Below are 14,712 nucleotides of genomic sequence, written 5' to 3'. Positions count from 1 at the left end.
AGACTCAAGAGAAGAAGAAAGTTGTATTTGTTAATCAATGGCGGTGCAGAGATCTTGCAGAAACTGTGACAACGTTTTATCAGTAAAAATGTGCTCAAAGTACTCCAGCTCTACAACGACATCATCCTTTCTTTCGTTGAATTCCACCAACAGGGGAAATTTGGCTCCCTGCGCTCTCATAGACGCCACTTCGATTGAGACACCTGGGACTTCCATACTCCGGGTCACTCGGTCTTCGAATCGGTTATACACGATCATGATGTCGAACAGTACGTCTCTTCCGACTAGCTCCTTGATCTGAAATGAAGGAATTGCGTGAGAAATTACAGACTTCAAGGTACTTTTTATAGTATGCACCAGACTTTGCATGGGCACAGATTTGTCCATTTCAACACGCACAGGGAGCGCATCCAAGAAGACACCCAGCAATCGCTCAGACCCTGGCTCAAGCCGGTCCAGGAATGGTATGCCCATGCAAATCTCATTTATTCCGAGAGCGTTTTGCAGAGCCATGGCGGTTGCTGCTAAATAGACCTCGATTGAGCCGCCCGAGCTGTTGCGTTTGAGGCGCCTGGGAATCGAGTGAGCCATCCCTAAAGGACACTTGTGTGATTGGATCATGTTCGAGAATTCACTCCTGTGATCCCCAAATTGTGACTGCCAAAACGTACAATGGGCTCTTTCAGGCTGTTTTATAAGCTGCGCTTCTCTCCAAGATGCCCAGGTATCATACTGAATAAGACGCCCTTCGGAAACGCTTGAGTTTTCGACGTCTCCTTTGTTGACCAAGGCGCGATACACATCGCCTACCTGAGCCAAGAGGACTTGCGTAGAGACCTGGTCCGTAATGATGTGATGCTGGACGAGAATGATTTCTGTAGAGTTCGAAGTATTTGTAAGAGATGCCCGGATAAGACGGCCGCTTAGATCAAAAGGCTTGCTGATGTATTCATCTCTTGTTGCCTGCTCCGACACATGGAGATGGTCGAACGTAAACTCTTGCCTGTTGATCATCCGCTGTGATATGCCTCCGACTTCCCTGTAGGTTGCATTTAAAATGTCATGCTTCGCGACAACAATCTGGAAAGCGCGACTCAAGAGAACTAAATCAATGTTGCCGCAAAATGAAATCTTGTGAGCAACGTTAAAAGCAGACTTGCTCGCAGACTGCTTATGCATTCTGAGGAACTCTTTCTCTAGGTATGATAAGTTGGGGTTATATGAGCTCGATTGACTTGAAAACTCGGCGAAAGAGACAAAGCCAGGATCCGTTTGTTCGCTCTGAGCGGAATGCTCTCGAATCGCCGAGGCGAGGGAGCTTATGCGAGTATGCAGGATAAAAATTCTTAATGGTATTTTCAGTCTCATTCTTGAGCACACTTTTTGCGCTGCGGCAATCTGACGTAGTGAGTTTCCGCCGATGGTGAGGAAGTCATCATTGACCGATATGACAAAGCCTTGTTCAAGACCAAGAACTTCCCGCCATACTTCGGAGATGATTCGCTCTATTTCGTCATGTATTGTAACATCTGTGGAAACCGCGGATTCTATTGAGCGCATGAGCGCCTTGCGATCGAGTTTTTGATTCGGCGTGCTCGGAAACGACGGCAGTGCGGTTATGAGCTGCGGAACGGCGTAGCTTGGCAGTTCTCGACGTAAGAAATTATTGATCTCGGCCACGTTTTCGTTTTCCGGTGTTATGAAGGCATAGATGGTGTTTTCGGACACAATCGCCACTGACTGGGTCACTGTATCGCTCGATCGTCGCAGTGCGTTTTCGATCTCTTGCAACTCGACTCGATATCCTCGAACCTTGACCTGATGATCAACTCGGCCGATGAAGCATAACTCCATATTCTCGGTCCAATAACCTAGGTCCCCAGTTCTGTAAATGCGCTGGCCATGGTTGAACGGATCTTGAACAAAGGCTCTCTTGGTCATCTCTTCCGCATCTTTGCCGATATACCCCTCCATGACTTGCACTCCATAGAGGCAGATCTCTCCAATGACGCCGACGGGCACTTGGCGGGAAAGGCGATCAAGTACGTGAGCACCAACCCGGGGAATCGTTCTACCCAGTGTCACTGGCCCTCCGGGCTCGAGTCTGGCGTATGAAGCAGCGATTGTGCATTCACACGGCCCGTAAAAATTGTAGAGAGTCCTTCCGGTTGACCATTTGTCGGCGAGGCTCTGGGGAACAGCTTCTCCTATCAAGTATATTGTATCAAGGTTCGGGAGATCTTTTGAGGAGAGTACCGAGAGGAACGAGGGCGTAATCATCGTCGCATGGACCTGACTGAGGTGCGCGAATGGGTCAGCAGGGTCTTTTAGGACTAATGTCGCTCCATAGCACAGCGTGCCAAAGATTTCAGCAATATTGACATCGAATCCGGCAGAGAAAATCTGTGCATGCAGTCTTCCGGGACGGGCATGTAGACGTGCTGGTTCGAACGAGAGATGCGACATTGTCGCGTGGTGAGTTACCCTGATGCCTTTCGGTGTGCCCGTCGACCCAGACGTGAACATGATGTAAGCATAGTCGTCAGGCTGTGTAGAGATTCCCAATCTTTTTGTCAGACTACTGCCATCTTGTTTCGTCTTCAGACGTTCATGGAGCAGATATTTGGCCTTGGAAAGGCAGGAGAAGGTAGCAAGGCACTCTTGATTAGGATAGATGCACAACACTGCACCGGCTGTTTCCATCATAGCCTCCATCCGCTGTGGAGGTAGTTTGGTGTCGAGAGGCAAGTAGGTTCCGCCAGCTTTGATGATAGACAAGACTCCAAGAAGCCAGTTCTCGCTGCCATCACCCAAAAGAGCCACCACCTCTCGCGGGCGGACAATCTCTGCTATGGACCTTGCCAAGGAATTTGACGTAAGATCCAACTCTCTGTAGTTAATCTCGTGCAGCGGTGACTTGATCGCAACCGACTGTGGCCAAGTATCAACCCCAGCCTCGAATGCGGCCTTCAATGTTTGATGTCCAGCGTATGGTGTGAAAAATGAGGTTGAACTACGCGTCAAACACAAAGTCTCCTTCAGGCCGAGCATCCTGTCACTCACTTCCGCTAGTGTATTCGTAGTTGGGCTCAGCAAAGACAAGCAGAGATTATTGAAGTGTTCAACGAGTCTGGAAATAGTCTCCGATTTGTATCGAGATCTTTTAAACACTGCCCGAAGTTCCAAAGAGTCCCCAGCATCTTTCACCTGCATTGTAAGGCCGAATTCGGGCCAGTCAGCCCGATCATAAGTCCACGATGGCAGCTCTTGCTGGTCGGAGCTCTCGTGCATGGGCAAATCATACTCTAGAAACAATGCCGTGGAAAAAATACGCGCAAGGCTCCCCGAGGCAATCTCTTGCAGAATTTGAGAAGCAGACCATTGGTACTCGACGATCTGTAGTAGCAGTGATTGGATATTGCTGAGGAAGTCTGTCTTTTTGTCCGACGCCTGCATTCTGACCGGAAAAGGGCATGTATTGATCAAAGGGCCGACGATTTCCTCGACACCTGAGATGGGGAAGTTCCTTGCTGAAAAGACACCTCCGAAGACAACTGCTTCTTCACATGCGTATCGGCTCAACAGTAATGCCCAGGCTGCATGCAGAATAACTGCAGGGCTGAATCCAAGTGCCTTGGCCATTACCTCGATTTGAGCCAAAGAAATACCGAGGCTTAATCGACGATTCTCAAAATGTTCCTTGTCGCATTCGGTGCCTTCAGGCCGCGCAACTTTGAGCTCAGTCCCATCGAGGTGGCCCGCCATGGACTGCGTCCAGAAACACTTTGCGCTGTTATAAGACCGCTCCAAATACAAGGTTAAATCGGCAGAATAGTCGCAGAATTGCCGTGGCAGGTCTGAAACAGCATTGGTTCCAGCAAGGAGCCGTGATCGAATGTCCTTTAGAATATTTGCTGTTGACCATCCGTCAACAAGAGCGTGGTGTACCAGCCAAAGAAGAACAGAGTCTTCATGCTCTCCTAGTATGAGCTTGAAAGCGTTGGTGGGCGCGAACAATTCCTGTAATGTATCGCTGGCTTTTGTTCGCTCAAACAGCTGCCGAGTCTCCTCCGACAAGACGTCTTTCACCCTCAAAGAACCAACATTCTCGACGGCCCAGTCATGCTTATAATTTGCAGTTCTGATGATGGTGCCCATTGCCATGTCAAAAGAAGAAGCGAATATGTCGTGTCGCTGAAGTGCATGGTGCACCGCGTCGCTGAGGCATTGGGTCTGGATGTTACCAGCCGATTGGTGAAGAGAAATTGTGATGACCATATATCCCGCGGGCGGATCATTGAGCGTTGATCGTACCATCCCTTTTTGAACATCTGTCATGAAGGCATGGTTTTTTGAGAGAGTGCCCGCAAGTTCGTTTGTCCGTTCAGGTTGCCCAGTACCATTGAGTTCGGACTTGGGCATCTCGAGTTCAACGAGACTGCTCGAAACTTCCGATATGGTTGGCATCAAAAACAGAGATGGAATAGATAGGGACAGACCCTTTTGTCTGAGAATTGAAAGTAGCTTGATTGCTAGCAGGGAGTTACCACCCAAATCAGTAAACGAAAGGTCATTTCTGACTACGCGGGTCGGTATGCCGAGAGCGTCTGCAATGGCCAGCTTGAGCAAGTCGAAGTTTGTCTTGCAGGCCTGGTCTCCTGGTCCATCATTTCCGATGTCTCTCTGTACCAAATGATGATACAAAGCTTTATTATCGATCTTGCCGTTTATTGTCTGAGGGAGGCGTTCCCTACTGTGTATTTCGTCTGGGACAAGAAACTGGTCGATTTGCGAAGAAAGGTTGCGGCGCAGACTCTCCCCATCTACTCTGGCGGGTGTCACGAAAGCGATTAGTCTTTGGCGATACATCATTGCCGTTGCAGAATGGACATTTTCTTGCGACAAGAGCGCAGGCAGAACCTCCGCCTCCAGGTTGATGAGAAACCCGCGATTCTTGACCATTTGGTCCTTACGACCAAGAAAAATAAGACCATGTTGAGTCTGCTTTGCCATGTCTCCGGTGCGATAAAGCCGTCGATCGCTCCACGTGACGAATTTCTCGTTTGTCTGCTCCGGATTCTTATAATAGCCGAGGGCCAAAACACTCGAGCCCATGATGCACAATTCTCCTTCTATAGATTCTTCAAGATCAGAGTTGAGCAAAAGCAACTCGCTGTTACGAATTTGTTTCCCCAGAGTGATGGGCATGTCCGGGCGTAGTTCTGCCATTGTAATGGATATCGTCGCTTCTGTCGGGCCATAAGCATTCCACATGCTGCGGCATGGCGTCCACCACTTCTTGATCAATTCCAGCGTGGGAGCCTCCCCGCCGAGGAAGATGCCGCGAACCTTGCTATAAGGCGCTACATCTGCTAGAGTGCTGAGCAGTGTTGGTGTAGCTGGGAGAAGCGTGCAACTTTTCGCATCGTCCATGAAGGTGGCCGGTTCCGATAGCAAGACATGTCCCCCATTGCACAAGGTACTGAACAAGACTCCATAGAATGCTTTTCGGGAACTCTCAAGTCAGTTCAGGACTGATAAAAAGTAGTATTTCACGAGTGAGTAGGCAAAAGACTTACCATCAAAGGCTACCGAAAACAGCAGCAAACTGGTGTCTGATGGCTTTGCGCCTAGATTGAAAGGTGCATTGGCATGCGCCGGCCAAACATAGTTCAAAAGGCTCTCATGCGTGACCATGACACCTTTCGGTATACCGGTAGTGCCAGACGTAAAAATTATGTATGCTACATCTTTGCTTCTTACAGAGCTGCCATGAATCGCGGGCCCCTCTTTGTATCCGTTGCTTCCAGTGAGTGCTTGATCTATGTCGTGGATGTAGATGGCATTGGCTAGGTGCCGATCTGTTTCCGTCGTGACGAGCAGGGCTTTATATTCCAAACTTGACAATACTGCGTCGATCCTGTCGTTGCTCCAAGTACCATGTTCCATGGGTACTAATGTCGCTCCGATTCTGAGGATGGCGAGGCTGCAAGCGACCATCTCGAGGCAACGTGAGCTAAGCAAAGGAATGATATCGCCTTGGCCCAAGCCGCGGCTCGTCAATATCCTAGCAATACAGAGCGACGCATGCTCTAGCTCTGCATAAGTTAGCGATTGCTTATTTTTGGAAACTGCCAACAAATCAGGTTGATCTTGAGCATGACCGCGTATAAGGTCACAAACGGACGTCGGATTCGCGGCCATCTTTGTAAAACACACTTTAAGCGTGAGAGTAAGATGGAGGATATGGATGCTCTGCGTGTTGCAAAAAGGTTACCAGCGCTACTTATCGAGACGAAGACGAATTAAATCACCAGCGTCAATTGCGGCCCGCACACTCTCAGGGCTCGGTGCTTATTCGGACCCAGTTCGATCGATGGCTCCGGTCGACTGCCCCTTGTTATACATTGCGCGGCTGTGGTGGTGCCATCAAGACGGGATCAACTCCTGATTACGATTATATCTGGGTCATATTCTACGTCTACATGCAACATCTAGTTGCAAACGTTCAACTTATTCAAGAGGGCATTTTTTGCAACACTTGTTTTATTGACTAGCGACTACGCTTCGACCACGTGCGTGATTTACAGAGGGAAAAGCGACTTTTGGCCATTCAAATCGGCCAAAAGCTGCGTGGATGCCATTTGTCCCGCGACATGACCACTGAACACTGCATTTGGTACGTTCTTCAGCATGGCGCCGTTGTCTCCCGCGGCGAAAACTCCACGCAGACTGGCTTGCTGAAAGGGACTTGAGACCTTGACTTCCCCGTTGGGTGCTTTCTCGAGCCCAAGTTGATCAGCCAGATTACCTCTAGGCCTCGTAGGCGGCTGATGAGCGAGATAATCCTCCACTGCTTCCGATCCATCGTCGAACCGAATCACAATACCTTTACCACTAATGCCGGCGGCGAATTCCTTCACCTTTCGCGTATCCGTCTTCATGTTTGTTGCGGTCCCGAAACCCGCAACAATTTCGGCAGCTAGAGTCTCATTGCCGTTGCAATAGAGCGTGACCCGTTTGCTCAGAGCCGTCTCTTGACGGGCTATGTGAAGCGCAGTATTGACGTTTCCTAGCGGGCCGACGGCAAGAACACCAGCAGACGCGCCTCGCTGCTCATAGCCTTTGCAGTACAGACAATGAAAGCTGAGTCCGATGTCAGCATTCGTCGCACGACCGCAGATGCAGCGATGGCAGAACTTACATGGCTTTGCCCCAGAGCTCGGCATACCCAGGAATGTCCAGCATGACATCCTCGACGCCAGTGGCAAGAATCAGCTTCTTCCCACTCCATGTTCTTCCGGCTTCGTCTGAGAGCTGAAAGATTCCCTGCTCCGTCTTCTGGGCCGTGGCAACGTTGGTATCTTCCAGAATGCGAATGACGTCGTACGAGTCGGTCATCTGTGATCTAGCAGCGGCGCGGAAGTCACTGGGAGGTTTGTGGTCCCATCCCGGGATCAAATGCATGTAATCAGCGGCCGCATTGCGATATTGGCCGTTGTCGAAGACCACAGCAGTTTGGTTCTGGCGGGCAAAAGCCAGAGCAGCGCTCAAGCCAGCGGGACCTCCGCCCATGATCAGGGCGTCTACAATACTGCTGCTGGCGGACATGTTTGACGACATGGAGAGGCCAATGGCAGAGAGGGATGGGAGATGTGATGACAACGAGGGAAATTTCATCGGGAACAGCTTGCCCAAGGGCACCACAAGCCGGTGCTTGCAGTCCGATGGACAGAATTATAGTCCGGCTGACCCTGGTGCTTTCGGAGACTAACCGGCGACTTAATCGCACATGTTGGTGACATCCGGATACATTCTCTGAGATGCAAACCCCGCGTTAGCCCTGGAAGAACATGCAGTCATTGACTCCAGATGTCATCGGCCACGGCGCGAGGGCCTAGCCAAGGTCTGCACATGAGCCAGCGCCGGATGTAGTCATGTCTGGTTTGGTTACACTGTCTGGTGCGTGCGATTGTACATGCGTACGTACTTTGAAGGTGCCATTGACGTACCAGACACGTTGTGGCGTACCGTGTTGGCTTACAATAAATGTAATTGATCAATAGCCCGCCCAAGTATGCCGATAATCCTACGAGCACTTTTGAATCGTTGAGCACATAAATTACACAAGACTCTCTTTTACAAGACCAAAGTACACAATGGTGGATGTACTGATAGAGTTGTTCCTCGTTGCCGTGGGAATACTTGTGGTAAGCATGGCTGGCCGCGGGAGAATCGAGGCAAGACTGACAAAATCGGTATGGCAGAGCGTCTATGGCTTCCTAGTGGCCCAAAGATGGCTGAACAGTATCTTTCAGGGGACTTGGGAAGTTGTTTCTAGCCTGCGTTACCTCCTCAATGGGCTGGTGCTATTGAGAGCGATTACCGCAGATCCAGGGAGCAGCCGTTCACCATCAATACACCTGGTGGAAAGCAATACATGGTGTCGAGTAAGCCTTCATGGATAGGATCAACAAGGCCCCCCTGGATGTGCTGAGAAGCGCTGAGGAAGACATGGTGCTGGCCTCAGACAGAGCGTCGGCTTAAACGTGACGAAAACGAGCATGATGGATGGATCATGTGGCTGTGAGACAGTGCTAGTTATGCGTATGTAGGCGGGCATCCAAAGCAAAAAGAGATGGCGATGGCGCCCAACTCTAAGCATGACAGCCGTAAGCCTCGCGACCTCGTTATACCTTCTCCACGACCAGCTGACCAAGAGGTCACCTGGTAGAAAGAGACTCCATGTATGTACAGAGCGTAGGGAGCAAGGGGCGAAATTTATTACCGGCCGATAGAGCCAGACTCCTGTCCATGACCCATCTCGGCTTGTCAGATGGCTTTGAAAGCGGTTGCTGAATGGATGTCCAGTCGTTTTCCCACTCCGCATGTAACCCTACGCTGACGAGACTCCTACACGGCTTCCGTTGTGATTCCTGCGCCGGATCGAATCGCATGCCACCAACAAACGCTTTTCCTGTTGCGACTTCTATAATGCCTACTGTTAAACACGCTCTCTCTTGGCCTTGTTCACACGGTGCTCCCGTGTACAGTTTTGGCCACCACCTCGCGGCTACACCATGAGTCCTTGACCACCGTCCACCAATCCGCGACTGCGTGAGTATCCCCATGTCTCAGATCCTTCACTGGGTGACACTGCTGACGTTGGATTTCAGTGCTCTGTCCTCTTCCAGGTTCTTCCCAATCAACAAGTCGTCGCAAGACAGGAAACTGAATTGCGCCCGGCCTGCGTTGTGACTGCCTATGCCACCCGTGAAATGGCCAAAGCTGCATGTACCCGTTGGCAACTAAGTGGACTACGTATAGCCACTTCAGGAGCATAGTCAGCGTCGGAGCAGGCGCTAATATTAATCGTTGCTACGCACCACTGCTGTTTCTGCCATCATGATGAGGATAAGGACGATGCGTACGTCCAGACGGGAATCGACTACATTGTGCACGCCATCGGCATCGGGCGCGTGTGACTGGGGGCTTCGAATCGGTGCGCTTGATAGCTTGTGGCTGCTTTGCGTTGGCATGGCTGGCTGCTTTCACGGGTAAAGTGCCAGGCGCGGCGGGGCATGACGATGATTCAATGTTGGCCACATATATTGATGGAGACATTCGATGACGAAAACCAGCGGGCCGGGCCGATCTACCGAACAGACCCCACAATTGGGCGGTTCAATCGTCTTCGATAGGAACCATGGACGTTAGCTATAATCATTATTGAATGGCACCTGGGGCAACTAAACACAGCGCAGTCTGGTCCATGTCGGTCTTTGATCACACCGCAGGCCCAAGTCCTAGGCGGGTCAAGTACCTCCACATATAACTTCCACTATTAAAATACATCATTGATGTCAAATCACTATGAGGGAAATGGTAGGCAGGATCTCATTGTTAGTACGGGCGCGGTCTACTCAAGTGCTATCATTGGCACCATCTTAAGCTCCTATTCCAGTAAGTCCATGCTTTGAGCACCCGTAAGTCATGACCCAGCCACTATATAAACAACCAGACAGCATTGTGGGTAGATCAATGGACTTTGGCGAGTACAGAACAAACACACAGCTAGGGTCATACCTCGAGATCTATGTACTTCCTATTGGTGGCTCTTGCTCTAATACGACTTTCCCTTGATACTGGTAAGTTGAACCTAACGTAAAGGCGTGGTCTTATTTTTAGTATTGCACATAGTATCTGACCTTCTGAGTTCTAAGTTTCTTTATCATTTATATAGTCAGGCACACTGCGATCAAACTGTACAAGGATCTGCTGCACGCAGTTGTCAGGTATATATGGCAGTCACCCAGTCACACTCCCGTGTTATTTATCCGCTAATATTACTGCGAACAACTCGTAGTGCACTGTTTTACTTCTTCCTCGAGTCAGATCTTACACCCACAAAATGAGTACATGTTTCCAACTTCCTGCCTGAGAAGAATGCTTGGGCTCCGATTGACACAGTGCTGCTACAGATTCAGCTAATATATGAGTTTCATTGATACGACTTTACCGTCCTAACCTCTTCAATATACATCGAGTATGGACGCTTCCTTATTTCTAGCCCGCAGAGCAAGGATACTCACTAACAATGTGCTTGACTTCAGGCTTTGCTAGATGCCTGGTTCAGCTCGTTGTCTTGTATGCCTTGAGAAAACACATAGCAGCTGCAGTTCCAGTCCTTTGTAGAGTTCTGTTTGATGTTCAGCGGTATTACTTCCGAATATCCAGGCAGCTTCGAACGTTGGAAATCGAATCAAAACCCCTGATGCTCTCTTACTTCACAGACAACAATCAGCGGCATTGCAAGAATCCGGGGGTTCGGTTGGGACATGGCCTTCAACATCCGCCCGGTAGCCATCTTAAACTAACCACAACGGCCATCTGTATCCACGAATGTTTAACACTGGTAGTAGATCTCGTGGCAGGAGCTTTAGCAGTCACCCTTGTCGCGAATCGCCATGGCGTTGTCTCTGACCGATAACGGCCTCGGACCCGGAGCGCTGCGAGTCTCATTAGTCTCAAGACTTCAATTCAACGACATCTTAATTGAAACAATTCAGTCTTGGATGAAATTGGAGACTGTGGTCGGAGCGGTGGCAAGGGTACAGCAGTTTGTGAAGGAGGCTCCATCACACTTGGGTAAATCACCAGCGCCTTCAAATTCGTGGCTACAAAGCGGCAGGGTTCAAGTACAGCGCCTCACGGCGGCACACACTGACGTAAATTTCTCACAGGCTGGATTCTTCATCAAGTGTTTGCAGTGCAGGTAGGGGGAACATGGTCTGCTACAATACTTTTAGACCAAGATCCAAAGCCGTACTAAAAGATGTTGGTCGCGATGTTGCCGCTGACGAAAAATTAGCAGTTTTTGGATTATCTGGCAGCGGTAAAACGTGCTTTATGATGGCCATGATGCAGAGGATTGATATTCGGGGCGGACGAACCGTGATAAATGATACAGATGTAGCCACGTTGGACGGGGAGAGCATGCGTAGCCACCTTGACGTGGTGCCACAAGAACCGCTCTTTATGCGTAGCAGCCTCGGGTTCAACCTTGAACCAAGGAGTATAGCCTCCGACGCATCAATCGGGGCGATGCTGCGACGTGTAAGTGCTGGTCTTTGGGACAAGCTGGCCGCGAGCTCGACTGGAAGCCTTCATGAAAATTCAGGCCATCTCAGTGGTCTCGTTGATAGCAGAAGCTATTTTGCCTGACGAGGGCCTTGTTGATCACTAGCAAGGCCATCATCTTTGGTGAGGCAATGAGAAGATATGGTTGAATCAAGGCCCCGCTATCTCCGCATCTCGCAAATTGATTAACCGGTATGGAAAATCTAGAGTTGATGAGAGGAATGGTGGAATTCGACAGTGCACATGTACTACACAGCAGAACGGGCCGGCCTCAACAGCGTTCTACGTTGCCGGCGGCCGACGTTCTTGAATTCGGTGGATTCAAATTAATCACTGCCTATCCCCTGCATTCTTTGCCTGCCATTTTGCATAAAGGCAGTTTGACATATCAGTTTTGAATTGCTGTAGTCTGTAGGGTAGGTGATGTGTACATGTACCAGTAATATGTATAGTCTATTGAGCAAACCGCGATGTAGTTGACACGTCACAATCGTGTGGCTCGGCAGCAATGTAGAAAGGACAGCAATCCCAGCAGTGATAGCATCAGCGGCATTGGATAGTCGTCTGGTTGGAGTGCTGGTGTTACACCAACCAGCCAACCAACAGTTTCATGCATTCACACCGAAATGCAGTTCAGCAGGCCCGTTTTTGTTCCGTGACTGCCGTCTGGGAGGAGTACGTATCGTGTAACCTCTGCGTTGGGCTCTTCTTTCATCTTGTTCTTGCTGCCTAACGTCTTCCGCTTGCCTCTAACCCCAACTTCGTCGCCATCACAACCACGATTTTAGTCTCGTTGCTCATATGGACGACAAGAATCCTCAAAAACCCGCTAAAAGTACATCTTCGCCAAATGGATCAAACGGTGATGGCATCCAGGAGCTTTTTGCGTTCATGGGCAAGTATTCTTCGAGCGAAAAGTTCAAACAACTACAGAGACTCGACCAAGACAATGAGGAACTAAGACAAGAAGTCATCGATCTTCGCACCACGAATGACAAGAACTTGGACGATTTTATACGGCGACGGGATATATGGAAGACTGAGAGGGAGGGCCTGACGACACAGCTAAAGGAAAAAGAGGACCAACGAAATCAAGAGTTGCTAAGCAGAAAAGCAGCAGAAAAATCACTGGGCGCCGAGCGCACTGCTAAAAAGACATTGTGTGAGCAGATGAAAGAACAAGAGGCGACTATTCTACGACTAGTCGAAAAAACAAAGACAAATGAAACAGAAGTCACTCGACTCGGCACTATAAGTAAAGAGCAAAACGACGCCCTTGATCGCGCAGGAAAGGCCAAGATTAAGCTCCAAGGAGAAGTGCAGAAAATGCATAAGGAGTTATTGGCCAGGACCAAAGAGCTTTCTGACGCAAAGGAGTCTCTTACAATATTCCGAACCTTCCTGGTCCAGCTAAGCCCTCTGGGAGAGAAGAAAGCCCAAATGTTTGTATAATAATCATCACTTCTCTTTCCGGGTACTGGATCTAATAACATCCTGGAGTACTGACACGCTTCGCGTAGCCGCGAGGCCCTTGCAGACACGTTTAACGGCGCCTGGGACTTCTTCCAGAAGACATTGGGCCAAAATATCGAACCAAGTGTCCTTGTGCGGAGTAACTCGCAAGCGTTTGCTTTAAACCCCCCTAGCCTGCCACTCCCAGCATCCAATACAAATAACGCCAAGGGGATGAGAGTTGCAGCAGGCCTTATAGCATATGCCAAGGCACTCACTACCCACGTTTTCAGGCAGACGCACATCACTCAAAGCCGCGAGCTTGATGGGGTGCTACATCTTACTGCGGCGCAGAACCCAGAGCAAGCTGCTTGTATCCGTGCTGTTCTTCTCAAAGCGCTGCCAGAGAGACAAAAACAAAATCAGGATGAAAGCATCAACAAAGCTGTTAAAGAGGTATCAGACGCAGTTTGCCACTGGCTTCAAAATAAACAGCCATTTGAATCAGGGCTTAAGCATATTTGTGAACGAGCCTCCGCTACCTGGGCACTGATGCAGCTTGTGGAGGAAAGAATCCAGCCAGACTTTCATTTTGAGGTGCCTGACGAATGGCAAGTCCTCCCTTTGCTGACTTCCAAGTCTACATCTACCTCCACTGCTAAGCCTGGCCCGGCTAAGCAAACGCCGCAGCACCAGAAAAACATGGAAAACCGTCAGGCAAACACGCTCAGAGATAGCCCCAAGCTAAGCGTACTAAGTAATAATGACGTGGCCAGAGTTGTATGGCCGACTTTTCTTGCTGCTTATCCTCAGGGACAAGACGAGACAGGCTCGGCACCGTTGGAGTTGGTTTATCACGGATATGTCTTAACCCAGGCGCAAATAAAAAGTGCGGAAGAGGAAAGTTCCGAGGCTTCGCAAAGGGCTCCGCCATCAACATCTGTGAGAAAGAGACGAAACTCAGCTGTTTACGTATCAAATGGGAGCATCAGCGGATCATTAACTGGAAAATAAGCATTCTGTTGTTGAAATTTACTGATAACTCGGCTAATGACGTCTGCGGTATGCCTACTAAAGACGTCCAGGTTCCATGTTTCTTATTATTTCCCCAAGGCGTGGCTTGGTAGCACAGTAAAGTTAAAGGAATGAGATGAGATTTGTCGTTATAGTATTTCTCGATATAACCACTTAGTACTAATCAATTAATATTAACGCCCCCGCAACCTGCGCTCTACAAGCCGATCTAAAACAATTTCACCCAGCCATTATCCCCCTACTTTTTTTGCACCAACCCGTGGAACCCATAAAACTTCAACATTCTAGAATTTGCGACATTTCTGGCAAATGTGCCAAGATGAATTACTTGCAATGAGGGGTAGACGATATGGCTTGAATTCTTTGGACCTTCGCGTATTCACGATCAAGCGTGGGGTGAGTTACATAGAAAGTTTCTTTTACGCCTGGGTCACCCCTAACAGAGCAAGTTGACAGGGGATAATATGGCAAAGTCACACGGTCTCACATCACCCTAGCATGTATTTGGTATAATCCTGTGTCCATTTTGTATATCTGCAGATCATCCATTTTGACTGGCTCTACAAGGCTTGTTTCTGCCCAACC

The 14,712-nt window shown here is 49.4% G+C and overlaps 3 protein-coding genes across 3 annotated transcripts; 1 reads left to right on the top strand and 2 right to left on the bottom strand.

Annotated features, from left to right (window-relative positions):
* Positions 1-30: 30 nt before the first annotated feature.
* Positions 31-6,000, bottom strand: tcpP (Nonribosomal peptide synthetase tcpP; the record flags this gene model as incomplete). Its single annotated transcript, XM_014687552.1, has 2 exons — positions 31-5,504; positions 5,580-6,000. 2 exons carry the CDS (start codon positions 5,998-6,000, stop codon positions 31-33), a joined length of 5,895 nt encoding a protein of 1,964 aa, XP_014543038.1.
* A 584-nt stretch (positions 6,001-6,584) lies between these two features.
* On the bottom strand, positions 6,585-7,611 carry tcpT (Thioredoxin reductase tcpT; the record flags this gene model as incomplete). The annotated part of the gene is made up of 2 exons (XM_014687553.1): positions 6,585-7,146; positions 7,205-7,611. The coding sequence occupies 2 exons, from the start codon at positions 7,609-7,611 to the stop codon at positions 6,585-6,587; spliced, it is 969 nt and encodes a 322-aa protein (XP_014543039.1).
* A 4,830-nt stretch (positions 7,612-12,441) lies between these two features.
* On the top strand, positions 12,442-14,106 carry G6M90_00g000260 (uncharacterized protein; the record flags this gene model as incomplete). Its single annotated transcript, XM_014687554.1, has 2 exons — positions 12,442-13,082; positions 13,161-14,106. 2 exons carry the CDS (start codon positions 12,442-12,444, stop codon positions 14,104-14,106), a joined length of 1,587 nt encoding a protein of 528 aa, XP_014543040.1.
* Positions 14,107-14,712: the final 606 nt, after the last annotated feature.

This window comes from Metarhizium brunneum, chromosome 1 (genome assembly GCF_013426205.1).
Source record: "Metarhizium brunneum chromosome 1, complete sequence".
NCBI lineage: Eukaryota > Fungi > Ascomycota > Sordariomycetes > Hypocreales > Clavicipitaceae > Metarhizium > Metarhizium brunneum.
Note: the sequence above shows the minus strand (reverse complement) of the source record. Positions and strands in the feature narration are given on the sequence as shown.